The following is a 25,010-nucleotide window of genomic DNA, read 5'->3' as shown; positions in this document are numbered from 1 at the left end:
ATTACAAAAGAATTCATCACTTATCAAGGCTGAAAACCACTCGAGGATAAAGCTTAATGAGATGGATAGCTTAACAGTTAGACATTAATCCAAAATGGCCATGCTACCTGCATAATCATTCGGTTTAATTACAATTTATAAATTGCAACGATTTCCCCGCTCCAATATCTTCAGTGGTAGTAGCAACTTGCCCTCTAACAATTTTCTACTTCTACTACCCCAGTCATCACCGGATCTATAATTTCATAGTATACGCTTTAAATAACGAAAATGAAAAGTAAATATATCAACAAATTATTTAATTACAAATTTCGGTCCGTCAGTCAAAGAAAAAGAACTCGTTTTTTTTTTTTACAAATATTTTTTAGCGGAAATAATTGGTTGCTTCTTGCTGTGCTTGACGTAAGAATTGCAGGTATCTCGAATGACGTGTCTACCACACGAATCGAGAAGAGGAACCATTTGTCATGCCTTAATTTGTCCCACATAAATAGTTGGTTTAAACCAACGTTATTATCGCTTCTGAAACGATATTAATTATTTTACTTACTAATAAGCCACCACTAATCACGGCTGAAAGCCACTCAGGGATAAGAATAAGAACCGGACACAAATTTTCCTTTTTTGTATATACAGCTATTTTTATTTTAATTATAGACGAAGCGAAAAGTCTATCAGGCATATGTACGCACTTTGGTAATGCATATATATATATATATATATATATATATATACAATGGTTGTATAGATTTGTTTCCTAGAGGTAAATCCAATGAAAGCCATGTCATTATAAAACAGTGGTCAATAGTGAACAGAGCTGGTATATAGTCTGTTTATTATACATACATTATTGGTTACATATAAAGGAAGGTGGTCTCCTTGAATTAAGATTCCACTGAAACATGTATGCACATATGTAACCAATTATGTTTGGTTGGTTGGTTGTTTTTGTTTTACGGCATATCAACCCTTTTCGGGTTATTTAATGCCGAATCCAAAGATTTTGAAGAAAAAAATTTTAATAGAATATATTTGCTGTTTTCAAGTAGGTTTCTATTTAACCCATAGTTGGAACAGGTACTACCACTCCACCTCAGAGTGGACCTGGGAGCAATCGTAATTAAAGGGTGGTTCCACACTCCCCAAAGCCCGCAAGCTGGGGCCTCACCACTGGATATAGTTTAAGGTCATATCCAGGAATCCCATTGAAGGACTTTTACCCTCTGCAGGGGAGCAGTCGGTGTATTCTAATGCCCCACCGACAGGGCCAATAATGTTTGGATAACAAACAAACTATATATATATATATATATATATATATATATATATATATATATATATATATATATATATAAGAATAAAAATTACAATAAGTTTACCAAGGTAATCAAAATGGTAAACTTAAAATATATTAAAATATATTATAAATATTAAAGAGTTAATATTTACAAGTAAAATAAACTCAGCCAGATGTAAAAGCTCAATAAAACCGAAAAGGAAATAGAGCTTATAATATATATGCATTTTGCTAATTCCTGTCCTCTGATGAGAAGGAGAGTATTTCTTCGAAACTCCGCGGATTAAGGACTATCAACTTATCTTGTGTTTCCTTTTTTAAAATTAAATGTGTTTTTAACTCTTTTTCAAGATGTCTTTTAACATGTTTTATTAATCATTTGTTCATATATATATATAAAATATATTTTATATTTTATATTTTATATATATATATATATATATATATATATATATATATATAATTGATGTATTATCCTTATTGAATAAATGAATAAATCTATATATATTAGTATATATTTTTATATTGTCGTTTTCTTATTTTATTAATACTCTCTTTCTTTCTTTCTCCCTCTTTCTCTCTTTATGAGTATATATATATATATATATATATATATATATGGTTATATATGTGTGTATACATATGTATATATATAGATATGTGTATACATATATATATATTTATATATATATATATATATATATATATATATATATATATATGTGTGTGTGTGTGTGTGTGTGTATATTATGTTTGGTAGAGGTTTAGGCTTCTTATCATAAGGTCCTGATTTCGAATCTCGCTAGATTCAGCCACTCTGATGAGTCGTAGACGACGAAACACGTGTCAGTGGATAATTATATTTAAAAAATAATATATATATATATATATATATATATGCCGTATGTTGTAAGTGTTTAGGGGGTATCAAATTGGTCAAAAGGGAAAATTATTCCCAACACGCATTTAGGTAAAAATGCACTTTCGTATAAATAATTGAATTCGTTCAAAGAGTATCGCTAACCAAAACAAATAAAAACATCTCTCTTTCTCTCTCTCTCTCTCTCTGTCTCTCTCTCTCTCTCTCTCTCTCTCTATATATATATATATATATATATATATATATATATATGTATATATATATATGTATATATATATGTGTGTGTGTGTGTGTGTGTGTGTGTGTATATATATATGTATTATGTGTGTGTATATATGTATGCGTGTGCGTTTGCATGGGTACTCACCTCAACTCGTTAAAGACCTCAATTAGTGAAAACATTGGTTTTATGTGAATATTAATGAATTCATGTAGGCATTTATATATATATATTGGTACGTTTACGTATATAACAGTATGTCTGCGTAAATGTGTGTATGTCTATGTATGTATGCACGTGTCCGTGTATTTGCATGTAGGAGTATTGGTGTATGTAGGGACCTAGGTGTATGTATGGATGAATAGAAATATATATATATCCGTAATCTGCCGCGAGTGGGTGTGTATGTAGGTTTACACCTGTAGTGCGAATCTGTGCATTTATAGAAGCACGTACGTCTCCGTATATGTGTGGGGATGCATGTATATCTCTATTTTTGTATGCGTATAAGCTTATATATGCGCACGTGTGTGTGTGTCTGCGCAGTTGTATAGATGTGGGCTTATATACTTGCATATACTTTTTCTTTTTTGAAACCAACCGAGAGCTCTTTTTAGTATCCTCGTGCATGTGTACGCATGCGCATGCCTGTATTGATGTATTGCACGTATGCGTATATATTGGTGCATGTATATGTATGTGTGTGTGGATGCCTATCTCTGCGCGGTGCACTATGTATCTATATATATGTATGTGTGTGTATGTGTCGGTGTGTATGTACGCATGCATGTGTATCTGTGCGGGTGTGTGTATGGATGCATGTATGCGTGCACATGTATGTGTGTATATGCATATATGTGTGTGCATGCATGCATGTGGGGATGTATGTATGTAGATATGTATGCGTGTGTGTATGTACATTGGTGCCTGCGTGTGCATTCACATCAACTTATTATAGAGCTCCATTAATGAAAATATTGCGTCTAGGTATCTACGAATGAATTTATATCTATACCTATATATCTATATATGTATAAAAGTGAACGTGTCTGTGTGTCTGTCTGTGTGTCTGTCTGTGTACATTTCCCTACGCAATAACTCTGTCAATTTTAAGTCTACAAACTCGAAATTTGATATACAGAGTACTAAGATTTGGGAAAATCTATGTGATCGGTTTTCGGCCAGAAATTTCGCTGTTAAGGGGTCAAAGTTCAATGATTTGACTTTTGAGAACTCTACCAAACTCCTCCGACAATTTTGGGTCTACACACTTGAAACTTTAGATATAGGTTCCTTAGACATGGATCTAACTTAATAACTTGATTTGAGCCCAAAACAATAAATTTTAAGTGGTCATATTAGGGGTCAAAGTTTAAAAAATTAACCCTTTTTTGTTTTTGCTCAGCATACACCTCCAAAATCCCCAGGCAACGCCGGGCTGAAATGCTAGTATTTATATATTCATATCCATGTTTAATAAAAATATTGCGTCTATGTATCTACGAATTAATTTATTTTTATATCTATGTATACTTATATGCCTATGCACATAACTGTCTCTATATCTGGATATATGTATACCTGTATATATATGTATGTAGATCCGTATGTATGTCTGTATGTGCATGGGTGTATCGATGTATGTACATGCCTCTGTGTGTGTATGTATGTATGGAGATATATGTGCCCGTAACCTACTGTACACCTATGGATATATGTATGCGCGTACGGCTGTGTGTATGTAGGTGTGTGTATGCGTAATACGGATATACGTATTTGCATGTGCACGTAATACTCACGTATGTGTGTGGGGATGCATGTATATCTGTATCGATGTATGCCTATGAGCTCATATAGGCGCATACATATATGTGTGTCTGTGTGTGTACGCATTTGTGCTTACGTATGCGTACTCAACTTAACACTTTAAGGCCAATTTGAGGTGTACATAAACGGTGTGTATAAGTGTATGTGCGCGTGTGTTTACATGTAGAAATAAGGATGTATGTATATGTTTTTGTCTATATGTATGTATGTGATCAAATCGTTATATGATGTGTGTGTGCGCATGTATGCTTACACATACGTACCCAGGCTAACCTTCTAAAAACACTTAATAATAAATAAAGTCAAATGGACAACCCCCCACCTCCCAACCTAAAAGAACACCCAACAGGTTAAAGCACACTTATTAAAAAACATATCAATAACGAGACACATGCCGAATCCTCCACCATCTTCGAGTACTTATTAAACCTTAGAACTCGAAATTGAAAGTAACCCCCTCTTCTTACCCCTGTATATCTCCCTCTCAAGCCCCTCACCTCCCTATATCCCTATATCTCTATCCACACCATAGACGAACATCCACAACCACCTAATGCTCTTAAACTCCAAAACTTAAATACTGTCGATCTAACGCCCCCCCCACTTTTCCTTTCTCTCATTTCCTTTTATCGCTTTTCTTGCACCCACCCCCCATCCCCCGATATCATTCTTCCATAAACAAACATTTCTGTAAAGTCTGACGAGGTTACTGGATCGCTGAAAACGGTCCGGTATCTGAAACATAATGTAACTAAATAGAAAAAATGGTAATGAAAAAATAAAACGCATATTAGCTCTACAATAGTATTGAGCACTCTCTTCAGGTTTTTATTAATTACCATTTTAGCTATTGCATTTTACCACGGCACACATATTATTTTCGCTCGCTTATTTTTAATCAAAAACCAAAGTAGAAATCAGGATTTGAATTCTTTTGAAGTCAATTGAGTTACCCGGATGACAACATAAACGAATCTCTGAGCAAATATTTAACATTTTTTTTTTTTCAATTTTAATAAATTCTCCAGATATGAAAATATCCCTTCCAGAAGAATAATTAAAAATGTGTTCCTTTATTCTTGCCAGATTTTTTATTGTTGTGCCTCAATGATTCAAACATTGAAATTCAAATATTGTTACCTCCGTATCAAAATACAGAGTGGTCGCTAGAAAAGCGGGAAATTTGAAGGTCAGCTTGATTCATGAATAAAATGCGTGAACGCTATTTTTTTTATTGATTCTTTTGTTGGATTTCTAGGTTAAGACGTTGCAACGAAGTGCACGAACGACATTTTGAGTATCTATGAGTATAATATAACATCTGTCTTTGAAAAACTTTGTAAAAATTATTCTTTGTAAAAATAAATCGTTGGTTGACGATTTTCTAGCGACCATCATTTATAAATGAGGAACATTCCAAAAGACATACCTCATATTTTTTTGTTTTGCCTGAATAGATCAGAGGGGATTGCACATTGTATTGTTATGCATTCATGACCTGAAAGCTTCGTGTATCTGTTGCAGCGATTGACGGTGTGGAACTCCTATAAACAACCTCTGTCATGGACGTGCGTCAGAGGCATTTTCAAGAAGAGTTGAATCCGTGGCCAAGTTGCATAAAGAATTGCGGTATGTAGAAAAATAAATTCTTAAGCACAAAAGATCTCTCGTACGGACAGAAATAAGTTCGTTCACCTTATTCAATAAATGCACAATTTTTTTAGATACTATTTTTTTGTTTGTTTGTTTACTTGGGCGGGTCCTTGCTTATCAAGGCCGGGGTGCTACTCTAGGATAATAAGTTAGTGTATTAGGTGTATGGTAAGACAACACTATGATAATCAGTAGGACTAGGACAACAGCATATTCTTTTCATTGTTTTGACTCTCGAGTGTGTATCTGTTAATAGCTTATATGCTTTTATATAGAGTGATGTGGTTCTCGGTTGATTAAATGTGTCTAACTGTGTCGGATATATACTCGAGAGTCAAAACAATGGAAAGAATATACTGTTGCCATAGCCCTAATGATCAGTAATGGTGGAACTTGAGTAGGACATTATTATCTAAGAGGACTGCTCAATAAGAACTTATTTACATAAGACTTGAAGACGACCATATTATAATCAGCTGGGAAGCAGCCCGACGGTATTGTATTCCACAGTTCCACAGACGTACAGTTCTAGGAAATAAACTCTGCTCATTTAATCTTCGTCTAGTTTATAGACACAGTTGCAGAGTGAGGCAAATTGTTGGTGGTTGTTGTAGTTAGACGAGTGTTTATTGCAAGGGGGTGACCATAGATTGAAGCTCAGTCGAGCACTTACTATAAAAGTAGCGATAGAATAGAGATAGATTCGCAAAGATGAAGTAAAAAAGCATAAAAGTGTGTTTATGTTTATGTGATATCAGTTGTAAGGTTAACTAATTTGCATATTGATTTTGAAAAATTACATTTTATTAATTAACTATTCTTTTTTTTATTGGTTTTAATGCAATGATTGTTTTGATTTTAATATGACAAGTAATTTTGTTCCACAATTTTACTTAATTTCATATTATTTGGATTCATCGGACTACTGTTCTCATCTTGAGTGTGATTTTCACAACGTTTCGGTCGATGTAACCTCCGACCTTCTTCAGGTGTATCTTGTCGAACTTTGGTATGTTTCTGTCGAACTGGGGAATTCAGATGGAATTTCAAACGGATCCCTTTATTTACTTCACGGGGGTAGCATGCTCTTGTTCTGTCAGCCACGACTGGATAGATGTCCTAAGTAATTCGCAGTTGTATTTTTCGGTCGCTCACACTGAGGATTGAACCTTCAATCAGGAGAATATCACTTTTTATAATTGATTTTTCCAAGTACTCTGATCACTGCGCCACAGGTCTTCCAAAATTCAGAAAGGTACTTAATTTCCATTATTTGCGTCCAAAAATTAATTCAACTTGCGCTCATAGTTGTTATGCTATCACGCATTAAAAATAGCCGTGGCCTTAGGTTTTTCTTTTTGACACTTTCAAAGACTTCTTTCATCCGCTGACTTATCTGGTCGACAAAGCGTAAGAATTTCTCGACATATTTTTTTTTCCTTCCGAAATTCAATAAATTCTTCAAATATTGAAATAACTATTGCGGAAGAATTACGAATGGAAATTCATTTTATCTTCTACGACATTCAATGCCATCAAAATATATTTTTTCAATTCCTTTAAATAAAAATTAGAATTTTTTTAAAAGAAATTTGGCAAAGCAAAGAAAGCTGTTTTCTTGACCATAGTTAGGCAGAAGGTCTGTTTTTAAAATTTGGATAAAAATCATTCGTTCATTTATGAAAATCCATTTCCGCCAAAAGGAATATATCAGGGTCACTGCGTTTATTGATAAGTCGAGATCGATGAAACCTGCCTTGTTTGAATATCTAAAAAGTAATAACCCTAATCTCTCTCTCTCTCTCTCTCTCTCTCTCTCTCTCTCTCTCTCTCTCTCTCTCTCTCCAGATTTGCAGCATCTGGTGCAATGAGGGAAAAAGTAGTTATTTCTAATGCCTCCAAAACCAAGCTTCTCCCTTTTCACCATCAACACTCGGATCTCGAATTTTCTACGCTCTCTTCTAAATGGGACCCTTCTCCTTGATAAGTTCCTCTTTTACTAACGATCTAAAATGGAAGACTTACATCAAATCTGTCGCTAGAAGAATTTTTGGGTCATTCTTTCACTTCAGAAGGTACCTTACCTCTGACGCAATTCTCTGCCTAAGAGCTAGATCCCTCCTAAAAAAGAATACGTATGCCAGATGTTCTTCTCGGAGCATTTTTTTCTTGCCTAGTCGTAGTTACCGCGTGTTTTTATATACGCACGTACTATTGCATTTTTAGTTAGCCAATCAGCTTCCTAGATGGGCGTTATGGAAACTAGGAAGCTGATTGGTTAACTAAAAATTCAATAGCACGTACATATATAAAAACGTGCGGTAATAACAACTCTTTGCATTAGCCTGATGAATTCTCACAAGAATGAAACGCGAAATATTCAGTGTAGCTTATTTGTCATATATGTTTTTTTAATAATTTACTATATATATAGCAACACTGATAAGTTGTGATACAACGAAACAGAACTGTATGTCGATGACTACAAATATATTTTAAGCCCCCCTCTTTGGGTAGAGCACTGTCGTAAATAATCTCACCCGCTACATAAATGGCTGAAAAATGCGAAGCTCGCTATTGGTTTATAAATAAGCCGTTTGAGCACTATAAAAGTGGTAGACGAATGTTTCTTTAAAGTAGACATTTGGTGAGGTTATTTGCGGGCACCGCTTCTGTGGGTCGAATAGTAAACTGCTGACTATCAATGCGATTCTAGGTTCAATCTTCAGCTTGGTAGATGTGCTAGTCTAGCGGCACTGATGAGTTGTGATACAACGAAACAGGACTGTATGTCGATTAGTATTAATATATATATATATATATATATATATATATATATATATATATATATATATATATATATATATATTAAAATATGCACATGAAGAAGGTCGGAGATTACATTAGTCAAAACTTTGTATGAATAACACTCAAGATGAGAACAGTAGTCTGAATAATCCAAAAAATAAAAATTATCAATTCTTAAATCTTCAGAACCAACTATCTCTCCTTGCACTATCAGTGCTCAACTCGTTGTTATGTCCCAGCCCAAATAAATGTCCCTTCCCTCAAGGAAAGCTCTAAGGACTGATTTTCACTCCAGATATAAAATTGAAACAAATGGTTGCATCATTCTATCGCTCTAGAAACTCTCTGACTCAAGAGGCAAACTTCTACCTACTTGGGTTAGATTTATCCTAAGTAGAAGTTCTGCTTCCACATATGGATTGACGGAGTAGAAAATCGACGAAGCAATTTAGTAGGGGTGATCTCCTCTCGTCCTTACAGCCTTTTTCACACATGAAAGGTGTTACTTGCCGCTCTCTAATGTATCGTTATGTCCATAGTAGGCACTCGACTGAGTTTCATTCCTCGGTACTCCCTGTGAAACATTCACAGCAATAGCTCGTCTTGCTATAACCCTGCTGACTACAACATGGTCGGCTTCGATTCAAACGTAAACAAAAACCTATTGAGCCCCCCCTTATAGATAATCAATTCCTTTTGACTAATCATCTGACTATTCCACTGATTCCTTAAGCCTACTCCATCCGATGTCTGATGAATTCTGAACTCATTCTCTGACTGCCTCTCGTTTGCTCTGTCTTCTCAATATATCCACATTCGACCGGAAACCCCAGATGCTTGTACCCTTCTCTCAGACACTCTCCACTGGTTACCGGAAATGATCCCATTCGCTTGTCCTCTCATTCGATCCCAACTATAAACTATCAAATCGTTAGACGCTGTGTTGGCTGAATCACTTCATTATCTAACTAAGTTATTTCCCAAGTCAACATTCTTGGCTGTGTGTTGGGGATCTTGACTCGCTGGGATGCTTTATAATATTACAATATTCTTGTTTTACTCTAACCACAGCGCTAGAGATCCTCTTGCAAGTGCCTGTGGCGCAGTGGTTAGAGTACTTAGAAAATATTGTGAAAATGACACTCAAAATTAGAATAGTTGTCCAAAGAATCTAAAAAAAATCGTCTATATACATTAAGTTGTTCGTTTTTATTTTTGGTTCTTGCAGGAATGCCTATGTACTTTAGGTTCCTACTTCCGTCTGTGCGTAAATTTGTATCCGGCTTGGCATTTCCATAGTATGTTGTTATGGGAATCATGGCTATGATGAACAGTAGTGATGATAGATAATTTCCTAGAAGTGGTAGATTTGTTCTCTCGGTGGTGTTAAGACTTTCCTTGGAAGATATCTCTTTGTATTTTTATTTCAGTTAATTATTGCCATCGGCTGTCAATTCAAGTCTCCGTGTTTCCAATACTTTTTCAATCAAATTGATAATCTTACCTGGTATTTTTTACATCTTTAAGCATTCTATCATCTGTGAATGATCTTGTCGTATGTTTTCTTGTAATCGATCTATACCATGGTCAGGTTCTTTTTTTCTATTGTTTACCTCCTTCATAATCTTTTATGTGTTTTTAGCATTTTTTTTTCTATTCATCGGGAATTAAAGAAATGGTAGATTTGTTCTCTCAGTGGTGTTAAGATTTAGCCACAACGGTGGTAAGCAGATTATGGGTCTGTAGTTTCTAGATTGGGATTCTCTTTTACGTGTCCTTTTGTATCAGTGTGGTTCTACTTTAGGTCATCCGTTATGGTATGTCTGCTTCATGGATACATTTTTACAGGTTTTGAATTTTAATGAGTGTCGTGAATTTTTTGACTCAGTATGCGTGTATTATGTCGTAACCTGGTTTTCTCTAATTTGCCATTTTTCTTATGGTTGTCTTGCATGTCTTCTTTATCGAAGTCGTTTTCGGTCTCTTCTTCGATTTGCCGTAACTCTTCTTTCATGTCTTTCGTCTATTCGATATTTCTGGTGTAGTCTTGTCGCTCTTCTCCCATCTTGCTCTAGTTTCGTTAATGTCGGTTTTTTTTTTGTTTATGTTCTTCCTCCGTTTTGATTTTGAGAACATTTGCTTTCGTTGTTTTCAAATCTGTTTTACTTGCACTGTTCCAATTTGTATCTGGGTCGTTTAATTTTTCTTCTTTTTCAATCTTTTGCTTTAGTTGTTCATGTTTCTCTGTCCTCTTTGCCTCTTTTATCCTGCTTGTTTTTTGTTTGTTTGTTTATTTTTTTGCTGTTTTGATTTTGGTTTTGTTTTAAAGTTTGGTGATACATGGTTTCCAGCCTGAGTTCCCATTCAGGTTTTGTTGGCTCATTTTTTGCCCGCTTTTTTTTACTTTAATTTTCATACTTACAGTTTTGGCACCTGCATAAATTAAATTATTTAAGTCTGTAATAGTCTTTACTGGGATGTATTTGTTCACCTTCCCTGTCTTTAGTTTTAATTTCTTTTACTCTTCGTTATTTAAGGATGGGAATTTTTTTCCATTCATAAAGTGTCTGATGTTTTATAGTTCAGCTTTTTATTCTCCGTTACTTTTGTTGTACAGGCCTTCTATATGTGGGTTTTCTGTGTGTGGGATTTCATTAAGGGGTGTTTATAGATCTGTTTCACCATTTAGCTTGCGATATATTTTCATTAGTTCTAGCTTTAAAAGCCAACTTTTCTTGATAAGTTTTGCTTGGTTTGCGATGCTTTTGTAAACATGTTTTACATGTTTTTCAAATGAAATATCAGGTGGTGAGTATTGGAAGTGTGGGGAGACTTATTGTCACTCAGACTCCAGGGAACACCACGAGTTGTTCTCAAAAAGAACAGTAGGTTCTTTGATATAATAGAAGTTCATTCGAAATGAATGTTTTTGTTTTAAGCACAATTGAATCATGATACTTGGCATTTGCATTTTAAAATGTGATTCAAGCCCTTATATCTGGCACTTGTGGAAAAGGCATGCTCCCAGTTCCAGACCCGTATCGAGGCGGTGATTGAAACTGAGGCGGCTACATTGAATAGATATCAGCTCTACCACATAATTAATTTTGATTTTTTTCAATAAAAGTTTTAAAATAAACTGTAGTGTTGTTTTCTTTAGGGCGATGCTTTTATCGTTCCGTCTTGTATATATATATATATATATATATATATATATATATATATATATATATATATATATATATATATATATATATATATATAAAATTAATTTTGGAATTTCCACATATTTATAAAACTTTTGATTTTGTTTGATATCTGTCATAATCTTAGATGTTCTTCTCACAAGGTTTTCTTGTTATTTCTTTTTTTTTATGGATTGTTTGCATGGGATTCGTGTTATCGGGTGTTTTTCGATACACCTAGTGTTTAGTCTAACCAACTATAATTAACCAATCAGATTCTTTATTTCCTTCCAATATTTCTATTATTCAAAAGTAGAGCATCTCTCAAAAAAGATTTGGCTGATTTTTACTTTCTCTTCTTTTGTTATTTTTTTATAGCACTGATCTGTTTTTTTTTTTAGTAAATCTGTTTAATTAATAGGTGACCTTAGTTTAACACATGCGTAGTTGTATTATAGTACACTTTTCTACTTATCTTTTTATGTATTGGTTTAGTTTGGCTTTTTGGTTTATTTTATTTTCTCTATGCATTTTTATCTTACAGTAAAGTTTATGCTGTGTGTGCAGTTGTTTTTTTTATTTCACTTCTAAATATTAATGTTTGGGAGGGGGTCTTTAAAGTTTAGATAGATAGATAGATAGATAGATAGATAGATAGATAGATAGATTGCCTGAACTTATTCTGGAGCTATTCATATAAAAAGGGAGTGTATCTGTGTGCGTTTATTAAATATTACAAAAAGTCGTTCTTTATTTCTTATGTATTTCTATCCATCAGTAAAGTTTATTCTGTGTGTACCGTTGTTTGCTAGTTCACTTCTACAGTTTAATAAGTTTTTGGGAGGGGTTTTAAAGTTTAGGAAGAGGTAGAGGGGACGACGGATAGATAGATAGATAGATAGATAGATAGATAGATAGATAGATAGATTACCTGAACTTCTGAAGATATTCATATGGGAGGGGTTTATCTGTGTACATTTATCACAGATTACAAACAGTCGTTCTTTATTTTTTATGTATTCTTATCCATTAGTTAAGTTTATTCTGTGTGTACCGTTGTTTGCTCGTTCACTTCTACAGTTTAATAAGTTTTTTGGGGGAGGGGAGAGTCTTTAAAGTTTAGAAAGAGGGGGAGGGGCGATAGATAGATAGATAGATAACATGAACTTATTCGGAAAGTATCCGTGTGTGAGAGGACGTATATGTATGTGTGCGTTTATCAAAGATTGCAGACAGGCACTCACTTTTCGCGTAACCTTTTACCACATTCCGATATCGGGGAGAACTTGAATGCCTACTGGGGAAAACTTGTATGCCTACTGAAGAGAACTTGAATGCCTACTGGGGAGAACTTGAATGCCTACTGGTGAGAACTTGAATGCCTACTAGACACTGTCCTCGAGTGTCTAAGGTCTCTCTGTACAGGGGTTTGTCAGAACAACCTGGCATGAGCATACTTTTTCCATAGAAGTAAACCCTGATCAAATATTCAAAATCACATAGTATTCGCTGCCCAAATAAGATCTCACTACGGCTACTCCACAGCTTTTCCGAGCTCTCCAAGTGATATTACCTCAAGTAATAGCACGAAGCTGGATACTCCACCAGACTAGATAAATTCTTGTCCTGGAATCCAGTAAGACCAAGAGATTAACATGAAAGATAAAGCATGTAAATGTTGAAGAGACGTTGCAGCGAATATAAAATGAAGCTCGCAGTAAACTTGGTAAATACCTAAATCTGCGTGCGAGTTTCTATCATTATCTATGATTGAAAGAGAGAGAGAGAGAGAGAGAGAGAGAGAGAGAGAGAGAGTAAGCGTGGATGAGATTAGAAGATAAGAAATGGCGGTTACGAACTCAATAATATTCAGCTAGTGTCCGTGTGCGCGAAATCTCCGATCGCTGGGAAAAGACGTACAGAATAAGCGGGGGTGGATATACGATCGGCTTTTGGGGAGGCAGAGTTTAATGTCTATTTCATTAAAACCAGAAAAGAGGCGTTGACAATGGGGGTGGGAACGATGAAGAAGAGAAGAAGTAAGAGAGAAGGAAGGAAGTGGGTGGGGGCAGGAGAGGAAGGGGGGTAGAAAAAGAAATTGGCGAGTATAAGGGAGAGGGACGTGGAAGAGGAGGGGTGATGGGAAAAGGCGAAAGTCATGTGAAAGAGAAAACAGTTTGCGTGTAGAAAGGAAATAGGGGGGGAGCCAGGAAGAAAATTAAAAAAGAAAAGGAGAGGTTCGAGAAGAGAAAGAAAAAGAAGGCGTTGCATTAGAAGATAGAGGAAGCGAAAGAAAGAAAGGAAGAAAGAAAGACAGAAAGAAAAAGAAAAGAAAAAAGAAAGGAAAAAGAAAGAAAAGAAAAAGAATATTTCTCTTTTATCTTTCTAAATTTTTGAGATGACGACTGATTATTCGTGTTACTTGGATTCTTCGGACTACTGTTCTCATCTGGAGTTTTATTTTCACTACTGTTTTTTGAATGCAGGCGAAACTATTACGGCGGTGAAGTACTGTTAGCAAATAGACAAAATGCATCAGAAACTTTGACAACAGCACCCAGCATTAGTCAACAGAAAAGGCTTAATTCTTCTCAAAACGATTCCCGACCACGCGTTGCTAAACCAACCTTGCAGAAGTTGAATGAATTTGGCTACGAAATTTTGGCTCTCTATACCTCTCACCTACTGACTACCACTTTTTCGAGAATCTTGACAACTTTCTGCATAAGAAATGCTTCAAAAGCCTAAACGATGTCAAAAACGCCTTCAGCGCCATCAGAACGCAAGATTTTTACGTTACTCGCATAAATATACCAATCTCGACCGATATAACCTTCAATCTTCTTCAGATGTGCTTTGAAGAACTCGGAAATCTTTCTGCCTGTATTTTAAGCCGCAAAATAGGAAAGCGCTTTTCTATTGTTGTATTAAAAGTTAGCTTTAACAAAAGCGTTCCAATATATCACTCAGTGATATAGATAGAGAGAGGAAGAGAGAGAAATAGAGGGAGAGAGAGAGAGAGAGAGAGAGAGAGAGAGAGAGAGAGTGTGTGTGTGTGTGTGTGTGTGTGTGTGTGTGTGTGTGTGTGAAATTTATACAAACGATTAAGTTCAGTTTTCCGTTCGAAATTCCGTGTGAATTCCCGAGTTTGACAGAAAGATTCCAGAGTTCATCAAGATACACATGAAGATCGAAGGATAGAACGATCGAAACGTTATGCGAATAACACTCAAGATGAGAACAATTGTCCGAAGAATCCAACTCGTACAAATAATCAATCTTCATCTAAAAAAAAATTGATGGTGTCTCTGACTCCTCCTACTACCCCTCCTGTCCTTACAACTCTTTCTGTTTCTTATTCTTTGATATTTTTTCTTTTACCAAAACTAATTTTTCTTTTTCCTATTTTTCATCTTTTTCCTATTTTTTCATCTTTTTCCTATTTTAATTTCTTTTTCTTATTTTTTTCTTTTAGCAAAACTGCTTTTGCTTTTTCCTATTTTTTCATCTTTTTGCTATTTTCATTTTTCTTCCATAAGTTTTTATTTTACTTGTATTTCTTCTTTATTTTCTTGTTTTTCTTTTTGTGGTTTTTTCTGATTCCTCTTCTTCTTCTTTTTCTTTTTCTTTTTCTTCTTTTTATTCTTCTTCTTTTTGTCTTTTTGTTTCTTTTTTCTTTATTCTTCTGTGTTCTTTCTTCTTCTTCTTCTTCTTCTTCATCTGTTTTTCTTCTGTTTTTCTCCTTCTTCTTATTATTTTTTCGCCTTCTTTTTCATTTTCTCTTTTTTATTTTTCTTCTTCTTTTTCTTCTTTTTCGTCTTATTTTCTTCTTGTCATTTTCGTCTTCTTTTTCTTTTCCTTCATTTTAACTAATTTGAATATTCTTCAACTTCGACTTCTTGTCTGTTTTTTGCTTTCTTTTTATCAACTTTTCATTCTTTTTACTACTACTACTACTACTACTAATAATAATAATAATAATAATAATAATAATAATACTAATACTAATACTACTTGTTTTCCTTCTTCTTCATCATCTACTTCTTCGCGTTTTCCATTTCCTTCTTTTCCGCTTCAACTCTTCCTGTTTCCTTTATTTATTTTACACTCTACTCTTCGCCTTAGCAAATCGATCTAAATACGTCATAAGATTATTTCAACAACGGTCTTCCATATTTTATCAATTCCATTTACCGCCGTTTCAGAGTGTCAATTTTACTATTTAACCTCCCCCAATTAATTTGCCACTAAAAACCAAATATCAAATGTTTGTTTTATTACATTTTTTGTCGTATTAAACTAAGCATCCGTTCATTTCTTTAGTTTTCAAGTTTTACATGTCCGTTTGTTAAAGAAGTCTTTTTTTTTTTAGATGAGGATTAATAAGTTGCATTATTCGGATTATTCGGACTACCATTCTCATATTCGTATTCTCACAATGTTTTGGCCGATTTGCCTCTGACCATCTTCGGATGCGTCTTGTCTGACTCGGGAATCTTTATGTCGAACTCGGGAATCTGTACGAAATTCTGAATAGAACCTTGATTTAATCAACGGAGGTAATTTGTCCTCATTCCTTCAGCCTTACAGAGGTTACATTGGCCAAATCATTATGAGAATGGTATCAAAAATAAGAATGGTAGTTCTATGATCCAAATAATACAAAATTTTGTGGTTCTTTCTTACAATACCAGCATGAAAACTCGACGTTGCTCAGGATGGTCATTATATTAATTCCATTGTCTTTAGTATCTCCTACACTCGTTTTATCCTCCCAAATCTAGTCGGAAGAAGTCCCTGAATTAGTGTATCATATACGGAGTGATTGAAACTCTCTGTTTTAAAATGCATACAGTTTGGAACTTGAAAAGCGAATACGTAAAACTCTGACTACCATTCCGCAAGAATTCCATGTGAAATTAGTTGATGCGATTCCTAATTGACTTGAAAAGCTGGTGACAAACGGAGGCCCCTATGTTGAATCTATCTATATATAAAAATGAAAATGTCTGTGTGTGTTTGTCTGTCTGTGTACATTTCCCTACCAAATAACTCTGACAATTTTCGGTCTACAAACTCGAGATTTGAGATAAGGGGTATTTAGACTTGGGAAAATCTTTTTAATTAATTTTCAGCCAGAAATTTGGCTGCTAAGGGGTCAAAGTACAATAATTTGACCTTTGAAAACTCTACCAAATTCCTCCGCCAATTTTGTATCTAAACACTTGAAATGTTAGATGTAGATTACTTGGACATGGATAAAATTTTTAATTCGATTTCAGCCCAAAACAATAAATGTTAAGGGGTAAAAATTGAGCTCAAAGTTTTTAAAAAATTGACCTCGAAGTCAATTTTTGGTCTAAGTATTTGAAATTTTACATAAAATGTATTCAGACATAAGGCAAGATTTTAATCGGTTTTTGGCCTAAAAATTGGCAATAAAAGGAGTAAAAGTTCAAACGATTTGACCTTTGCGGTCTCTAGCAAACTATTCAGCTAATTTTGAACTTTTACATAAAAGATATTCAGACATGCAGCAAGCTTTTTAATCAGTTTTTGGGCGAAAATTTGGCTGCCAAGAGGTCAAAGTTAAAAAAAAAAAGTTAGCCTTTGCAGACTCCTCCACCAATTTTGGGTCTTAACACTTGAAATTTTTGATGTAGGTTACATGGACATGACTCAAAATTTTTAATATATATATATATATAAACATAAAATTATGAACAGTACATAGAGCCCGAGCAAAGCTGCTAGTTTTAAATAAAAAAAAACATTCATTATACTTTTTCTCATATTTATTGTATAGATTATATATATATATATATGGTCATCCACATACAGTAATATTTCGCTGTTTCACAGCTCATCAGCGTGGCTAGACAGGCAACTACCTCAAGCCAGGATTGAAACCCAACCGTCTGTATGACAGCCAAGGGTCCTAACCACTACGCTATCGGCGGCTGCTGTGTGAGTCATGAGTTTAACGATGTATTGACATCGTCCGAACTACCTAAGCTATGTGTGTGTGTGTGTTATTATTAAAAATCGGTTATGTAAAAGTTAATATATATATATATATATATATATATATATATATATATATATATATATATATATATATATATATATATATAAACCTCAATGTGTATGTATATATGTTCTATATAGTATAATGGTTAAAAAAAACTATATAAAATCTTAAAGTTTATTTACCGAGGAAGACAATGGAAGTGGTATTGAATCTCTAAGCCCCCCCCCCCAAAAAAAAGTAAGAGGAATATCTAGACTGAACCTCATTCAGAACTTGAAATATATCTAATTTGGATGAAATTTATTATATATATATATATATATATATATATATATATATATATATATATATATATATATATATATATATATATATATATATATATATATAATTCTTCGGGGTGAACAATGGAAGTGGTCCCGAATCTCAACGACACCCTCTATGTGAAGAATACCTATGTAACTCTATTTCTAAGTCATCATCATAACGCATGAATCCAAAGATTCTCTTGTTGGCATTGGTTTCCCCGATATTTTTCTAGTCAGAATTCTTTCTAGAAAGACATGAGGTACTTATGGGAAGGTTGTCAGACTTCTAAGATTAACTAACCACAGACTAAAGCTCAGACGAGCACCTGCCATGAAAGTAACGATAGAGAAGAGCCAGGGACTTTTTCATTTGTAATTATATTCCAATGAAGAGCCATGACTGCTGCCCACGAGAAATCAATGGTAAACGGTTGTTGAGATAATGTAAATTAATTTGGAAAGGTCATTGAAAGAGGTGGAGTTGTTTGATGAATTTTTCATTTGCATATTTATATTTAATATGAACCGAATCCCACATAGCTCATAAGTACATTTATACCTAGGTTAACACTAAATAATATAGTTATTCCAATCCCGAAAAAGTACATAAACTATGTTTTGCAAAAGCTTAAATAATAATAATAATAATAATAATAATAATAATAATAATAATAATAATAATAACAGAAGAGTCAAGAAGGATGGAAAGGCCGAGTAGAAAAAGCACAAACCAGACCTTCACTGGATAACTGCGTAGAGGGTTGGAACCTTAGGGAGGCTTATTGCCACCTAAATTCCAATGAAGAGCCATGAATGCTGCCCACGAAAAACCAATGGTAAACGGTTGTTGCGATAATGCAAATATATTTGGAAAGGTCATTGAAAGAAGTTGAGTTGTTTGATGAATTTCCGTGATTCAACGAAACACGTATAAGACGTACTACATTAACATATGAATAAAATACTATGAGTGTTAAATAAACACATCTTCTGGTTTTGGAATGATAACTAATGATATATATGTATATAGAAAGAAAAAGAGAGGGAGATAGATAGATAGATAATTTGTTTAATATTGGAAACTTATTCTCGACAATATACCATATGTTCTTCATTAAGATGCTCTTTTGACGATGTTATTGTTTGTTTTGATTAATTGTTAATATTAGAATCGAGGGATAGGCTAACCTATATATATGAATTTATGTATGTGTAGGTAGCAAGTGGCTATTTAAGGAGGTTTGGTTGTACACGACGAAGTTTGTTGATTCCTCGACAAAAGGAGGATGGACCTGTAAATTCGCCCTTGTTCCTTCGTCCGTCGCCTGTCCGCAATTTTCTCAATAACTACGCTTTGGAATTTTTTTTAATTTGGCACATAGATTAAACATGATATGAGTAAAAAAGTAACAGAACAGATTTTCCGGGAAAACTCCGGTTTCTTCCCTAGGGGTGCCTTTCGGGTTACAATGGCTAAAATTGATACTTTAGTGCTTATTAACAAAAATTGATGCCTTGGATTTTTATAAAAATTTCTGAAAAGTTGTAACTAACTGATTTCTCTATAATTTTGTTTGTCTATATTTCGCGATAACTCTTCGGTGTGTCCCAGGGGCTCTTTTAGCGCTGATAAAAACACTCCATTTTTGGGACTATTTTACCATATTTGTCGAAAATTTTCTATATATGTCTATTTAGCAGTTTTGCATGGTGCTGAACTCAAATTTAAATATGTTAAGACCTTGGGGACTTTAGGGGTGAAATCTGAGGGGGGATAATGTAGTAATTTCTGTTTTTTGCATGGTGCAGAACTCAAATTTACATATGTTAAGGCCTAAAACTGCATCGTTTGTTAATTTTCACTAGGATTTGACTCCCCTGAGGATTTGGGGGGCTAAATGGAAGGGGAGTGAAAATGCCGACCTTAGATATTTTTTATACCTCGTTCACTCACGCATGATTACCTTATTCTTTTTAATTTTCTTGGTTATGCGCTCGACACACCGAGCAATTTTTCTCGTCTTCATATATATATATATATATATATATATATATATATATATATGTATATATACACACACATATATATATACATACATACACATATATATATATGTTTATCTATCTATTTCTCTCTCTCTCTCTCTCTATATATATATATATATATATATATGATATTATATTATATTAAATTATTTGAGGGTAAACAGTTACATATAGTTGCTACAAATAACCATCTGTTTCAGTCAAAGAGACTTCGTCAGGCGACCTTGGAAATCTTGACGCCAAATTAAAAAAAAAATGGGAAAAATTAGGAAGTCTTTCTAATTTTTCCCATTTTTCTTTTTGGCATCAAGAGGTCCTAGGTCGCCTGAGGAAGTCTTTTTGACTGAAACATATGGCTATTTCTAGCGACCATATGTAACTGTTTACCTTCAAATAATAAAAAAAATGTTTTGCTCTTTTTATTGAGCACTATTTAACAACCTCGTTGTCTTCATTAGTCTCGGCTTTTAAACACCTCAAACCTATATATATATATATATATATATATATATATATATATATATATATATATATATACATGATTCAGCGTAATATTTGCGTAAAAATCTTTCCTGATAATTTTCTTGGTTATGCGCTCGCCACCACGAGCAATTTTTCTCGTCTTCATATATATATATATATATATATATATATATATATATATATATATATATATATATATATATATATATATATCCATACATACAAATATGTATGTTTATATTTCTATCTATCTATCTATCTCTATCTCCATACACACACACGCACACACACACACATGCACACACATATACATGATTTATATTTGTGTAATATTTGCGTAAAAGTCTTATAGTAAACACAAACGTCTTTCTATATATATTTATGTATACATATATATATTTGTTTAAAAAAGTTTGCCTACCAAACTCCTCTGTCAGTTTTTGGTCTACACACATGAAACTTAAGATATAGAGTAGTCGAACCCATGCAAAACTTTTAATTTAGGTTTTAGCCGGGAAAATCGATGCAAAGGTGTGAAAATTAAAGAAATAGAATTCGAACGACGACACTATGAACATCCATGCGTAACGTAATAGCTATTAGTTCATGTTTTTATTTTTGCTTCGCAGCGAACGTGTATTCATAGCTCAGGCATAAACGTGAAAGGAAAAAGTAAATCTTTAGCTAAACGTTTTGATTTCGAATTTCGGTGGTGGCGCACGAGTCATTTTTTTTTTTTAACTTTTTAAACCATTACTATTTATTGAGTTCAGTATAATAAAATAATAAATATGATAACTGCATTAATCAGAATATTATGTTTAAGCGTAGTTTACGACCTGGCAATGTCTGGCAGCCTGCTAGTATATATATATATATATATATATATATATATATATATATATATATATATATATATATATATACTTCATTTACTCACATAAATTAATATACGAAAGTATAAATTTATGCGTAAACTTAAAGTATTTACTTCAACAGTGCTCAATACGTAGGTAGAGCTAGTTAGTAAGTTATAAAATATATATGGCGATTAAGCTACACAGAATATTCTTAAGAATACTAGCGTGGATAAAACGCAGAATATTCTGTGTAGTTTAATCGCCATATATATATATATATATATATATATATATATATATATATATATATATATATATATATATATGGGTGTGTGTGTGTGTGTGTGTGTGTGTGTGTGTGCAAACATAAATACATACATACATACATACATACATACATATATACTATGTTATAATCACACAATTCAAACCCTAACACAACAAAAAGAAATCAGTATATTTATCAAATGTAATTTTTGATAAAAAAAAATGAACTTAAAAACACTTAAAAAAAAAAAAAAAGAAATACACCTCAAGTGCTTACAAGTTATCACAATACGTTACGCCCACAAACTTACGTTTCTTTTCCAATCTGCTAATACTGCTGCATGACTACGAGGGCAATCCACGCCGTTACTTCTCGTGGTGCCACTACTCCTGCTACTACAAACCAGACTTGGTTTATTTTCCTGTCATCTTTCCAGAGAGGAATCTCCTCCTTTTTCCACGCAGGCACGGTCGTAGAACATATGTCAGTTGCGACAAAGCGACCCGATACTTTTTTGTTTCCATTTGAAGTTATGCCACACTTATGTAAGGCCGTCATCACGGCTGGTTATCTATATATCCTGATTGCTATAATTAACGCCTCCCCTCATCTGATAGACAACGATGACCCCACAGTTAATATCAAAAGCAACGACAATAATAATAACATTAATAATAACAATAATTATTTGAAGAGGCAATTACAAAAATTTCACTGGCGTCAGTACCAACTCCAGCAACAGCAGCAACGAAAACAGCAGCAGGGTCACACTGAAATTCTTGAACTTCCCCGACCGGAACCGCTCTTAGAAAAGTCCCAGGAAATCGCCAGTAATAGTGGAAGAACGAGGAGCCGGACTCTCGGGCATCATAGCAGGAGCAGTAGTAGTAGTAGTAGTAGTCGGCATCGTTTGAGTTTAAGTGATGTTTTTGCGGACAATGGACCACGTGGGAACCAGAGCCGAAACGCGGGGAGCCAGCTCCTTCTACAGGACCGCGAGATGCGGATCGAAGTGTTCGAGGACATCATCGATAAGCTGCTGGAAATGAGTCGCGATGACACCGTGCAGCGCATCCCGTTCTCGTCGGGGATGCTGAGCTTGGTGTTGGACCCGAGCTATTATGAATTCTTGAAAGAGGGAACGCCGAAACCATGGCAACAATTGTTGCAAGAATATCTCCAACAACAACAACAACAACAACAACCACAACAACTAAACGAACAAGCGCACAAGAAACCCCGCCCTGCGATTTACGGTAAGTTTTTAAAGTTCTACAACTTTTTCTTTTTACTGTATTTATTTTATTTTATTCACCTTATTTTTAGAAAGTTAGACACAAGATTCGGTGTCGATTTGATAAAAGCATTTCAGTGGAACGATTTGTATTCCAACTTGGTACATCTAGGGTCCCAAGTTCGAATCCAGTCCGTTCCACTACCTTCACGTGGTCCCTCCCGTAAGTATCCGATATCTTTCTAGAAAGAATTCTGAGGAAACAAAAGCCAACAATAAAATCTTAAGATTCAGACGATATGATGGTGACTTTGGATCTAAGGATCTTATATCCCCACCCCACAAGAAAAAAACACTTAGGGGCAGTGGTATGCAAATAGGGGGGGGGGGGCAAGGTGACACGAATGGAGATCAAAATTGGAGAGGGTAGAATATCCAATTATATTCAAACTATTTCCCTTTCACATAATATACGAGGTGCCTTCAATAAGTTTCCAGACTTTTTTGTATAGGCATTTAAAATCGTTGTAGACTCTTGAAAATTCAGTAAGTTATTGCTATACATCTTATGAGGTGCCAGACCAATTTTTAGGATTTCGGGTTCAAATGAACAGCTACAGCAGGAATTGGAATACACACTACTAAAGCTTAATTGTCACAGCTGGTGAGTCTCAAAAACGCTGAACGCGAGGACATTTTAAAAGAACGATATGCAATAAAATTCTATTTAAAACTTGGAAAAATACCACAAAAACGTATGGAATGCTTCAGACTGCTTTTGAGCCATCTTGCATGAATCGAGCATCAGTTTTTGAGTGGCATAAGAGATTTAAGGAAGACAGGGAATCTGTGAGGGGTGATAACAAGTGTGAGAAGAGTAAGGAAGTAAGAAAAACAGAGTTGATTGGCCAAATAAAGAATTTAATGGATAAGGACCGTCGTGTGTCTATATAGACAGTAAGTGCACAGTTTGATGTCAGTGTGGGAACTGTATACATAATTATTAGCGAGGAACTGGAGATTTGAAATATTTGCGCGAAGTTTGTCTCAAGGGTTCTCTATCCTTGTCACAAACTATTTGACTAAGATGGGCATCAAGACAGTTCCTCACCTTCCCTATACTTCAGACCTTGCTCCCTCTGGCTTTAGCTATTTCCCAAGCTCAAGAAAAATCTTAGAGGCTGTCGTTATGAGAAAATTTAGGAGATGAAAGAGGATTTGACAAGGATTACTGACATGCTCAAACAAGAGGACTTCCGTGAGACCTTCCAGATGTTGTTGGAACGGTACAAGTGCATTATAGCCGGAGGAGATTACTTTGATGGAGTCTAAAGTTTCATGTGTGTACTATCAAGAAAAGTGCACATACAAAAAAGTTCGGAAACTTATTGAAGGCACTTCGTATTTCAGTATTAGCACGTATACTTGGGTTTTGTGGACACAGAATCAAGTAGTTGGTTCCTGACATTGTCAGATCATCACCAGACGTCTGCCCACCACTGATACGGGCTAAGATCGGAATTAAAAAAAGTTTTGAACTGGTACAATACAGGGTTAGATATTCGTATGTGAACGACCTGAACCTGGCGCAGGAAGGTCTGGGCTCACTCCGGGTAAAATAGCGTCTTTGCTAGTTGAGCGAGTCCTGGCTCCATTTTATTATTTAGTAGAAAAGATCTTTTAATATGCCAAGACCACATTTTTAATTTTACCGCTAAGGTTTTTTTTTTTTTTGTATTTTTTTTATATAGGAAAAGGACCATTCTTTTCTATCTTCCTTTATTATGCTCCCACTTAATTACCACTCCCACTTAAAGATTGATATATTTGTTTTCGGTTCTAAACAAACCGTTAATCAGAGAACGGTCAATTCGAAGAAAGGTGTGGGAAATCTTGCTAACCTGCTTACA

The 25,010-nt window shown here is 34.4% G+C and overlaps 1 protein-coding gene across 1 annotated transcript in view; it reads left to right on the top strand.

Moving 5' to 3' along the window:
* The first annotated feature begins 22,171 nt into the window (after positions 1 to 22,171).
* Positions 22,172 to 25,010, top strand: part of LOC145247512 (uncharacterized) — a 167,505-nt gene continuing 164,666 nt past the window's right edge. Inside the window, exon 1 of the mRNA XM_080109326.1 lies at positions 22,172 to 23,122. Coding sequence (XP_079965452.1) covers positions 22,207 to 23,122 — 916 coding nt within the window. The 5' untranslated portion in view covers positions 22,172 to 22,206. The remainder of the gene's footprint in view (positions 23,123 to 25,010) is intronic.

This window comes from Euprymna scolopes, chromosome 25, assembly GCF_053919585.1.
Source record: "Euprymna scolopes isolate OS-2025 chromosome 25, ASM5391958v1, whole genome shotgun sequence".
Taxonomy (NCBI): Eukaryota; Metazoa; Mollusca; class Cephalopoda; order Sepiida; family Sepiolidae; genus Euprymna; species Euprymna scolopes.
This window is presented reverse-complemented; position numbering and strand designations above follow the sequence as displayed.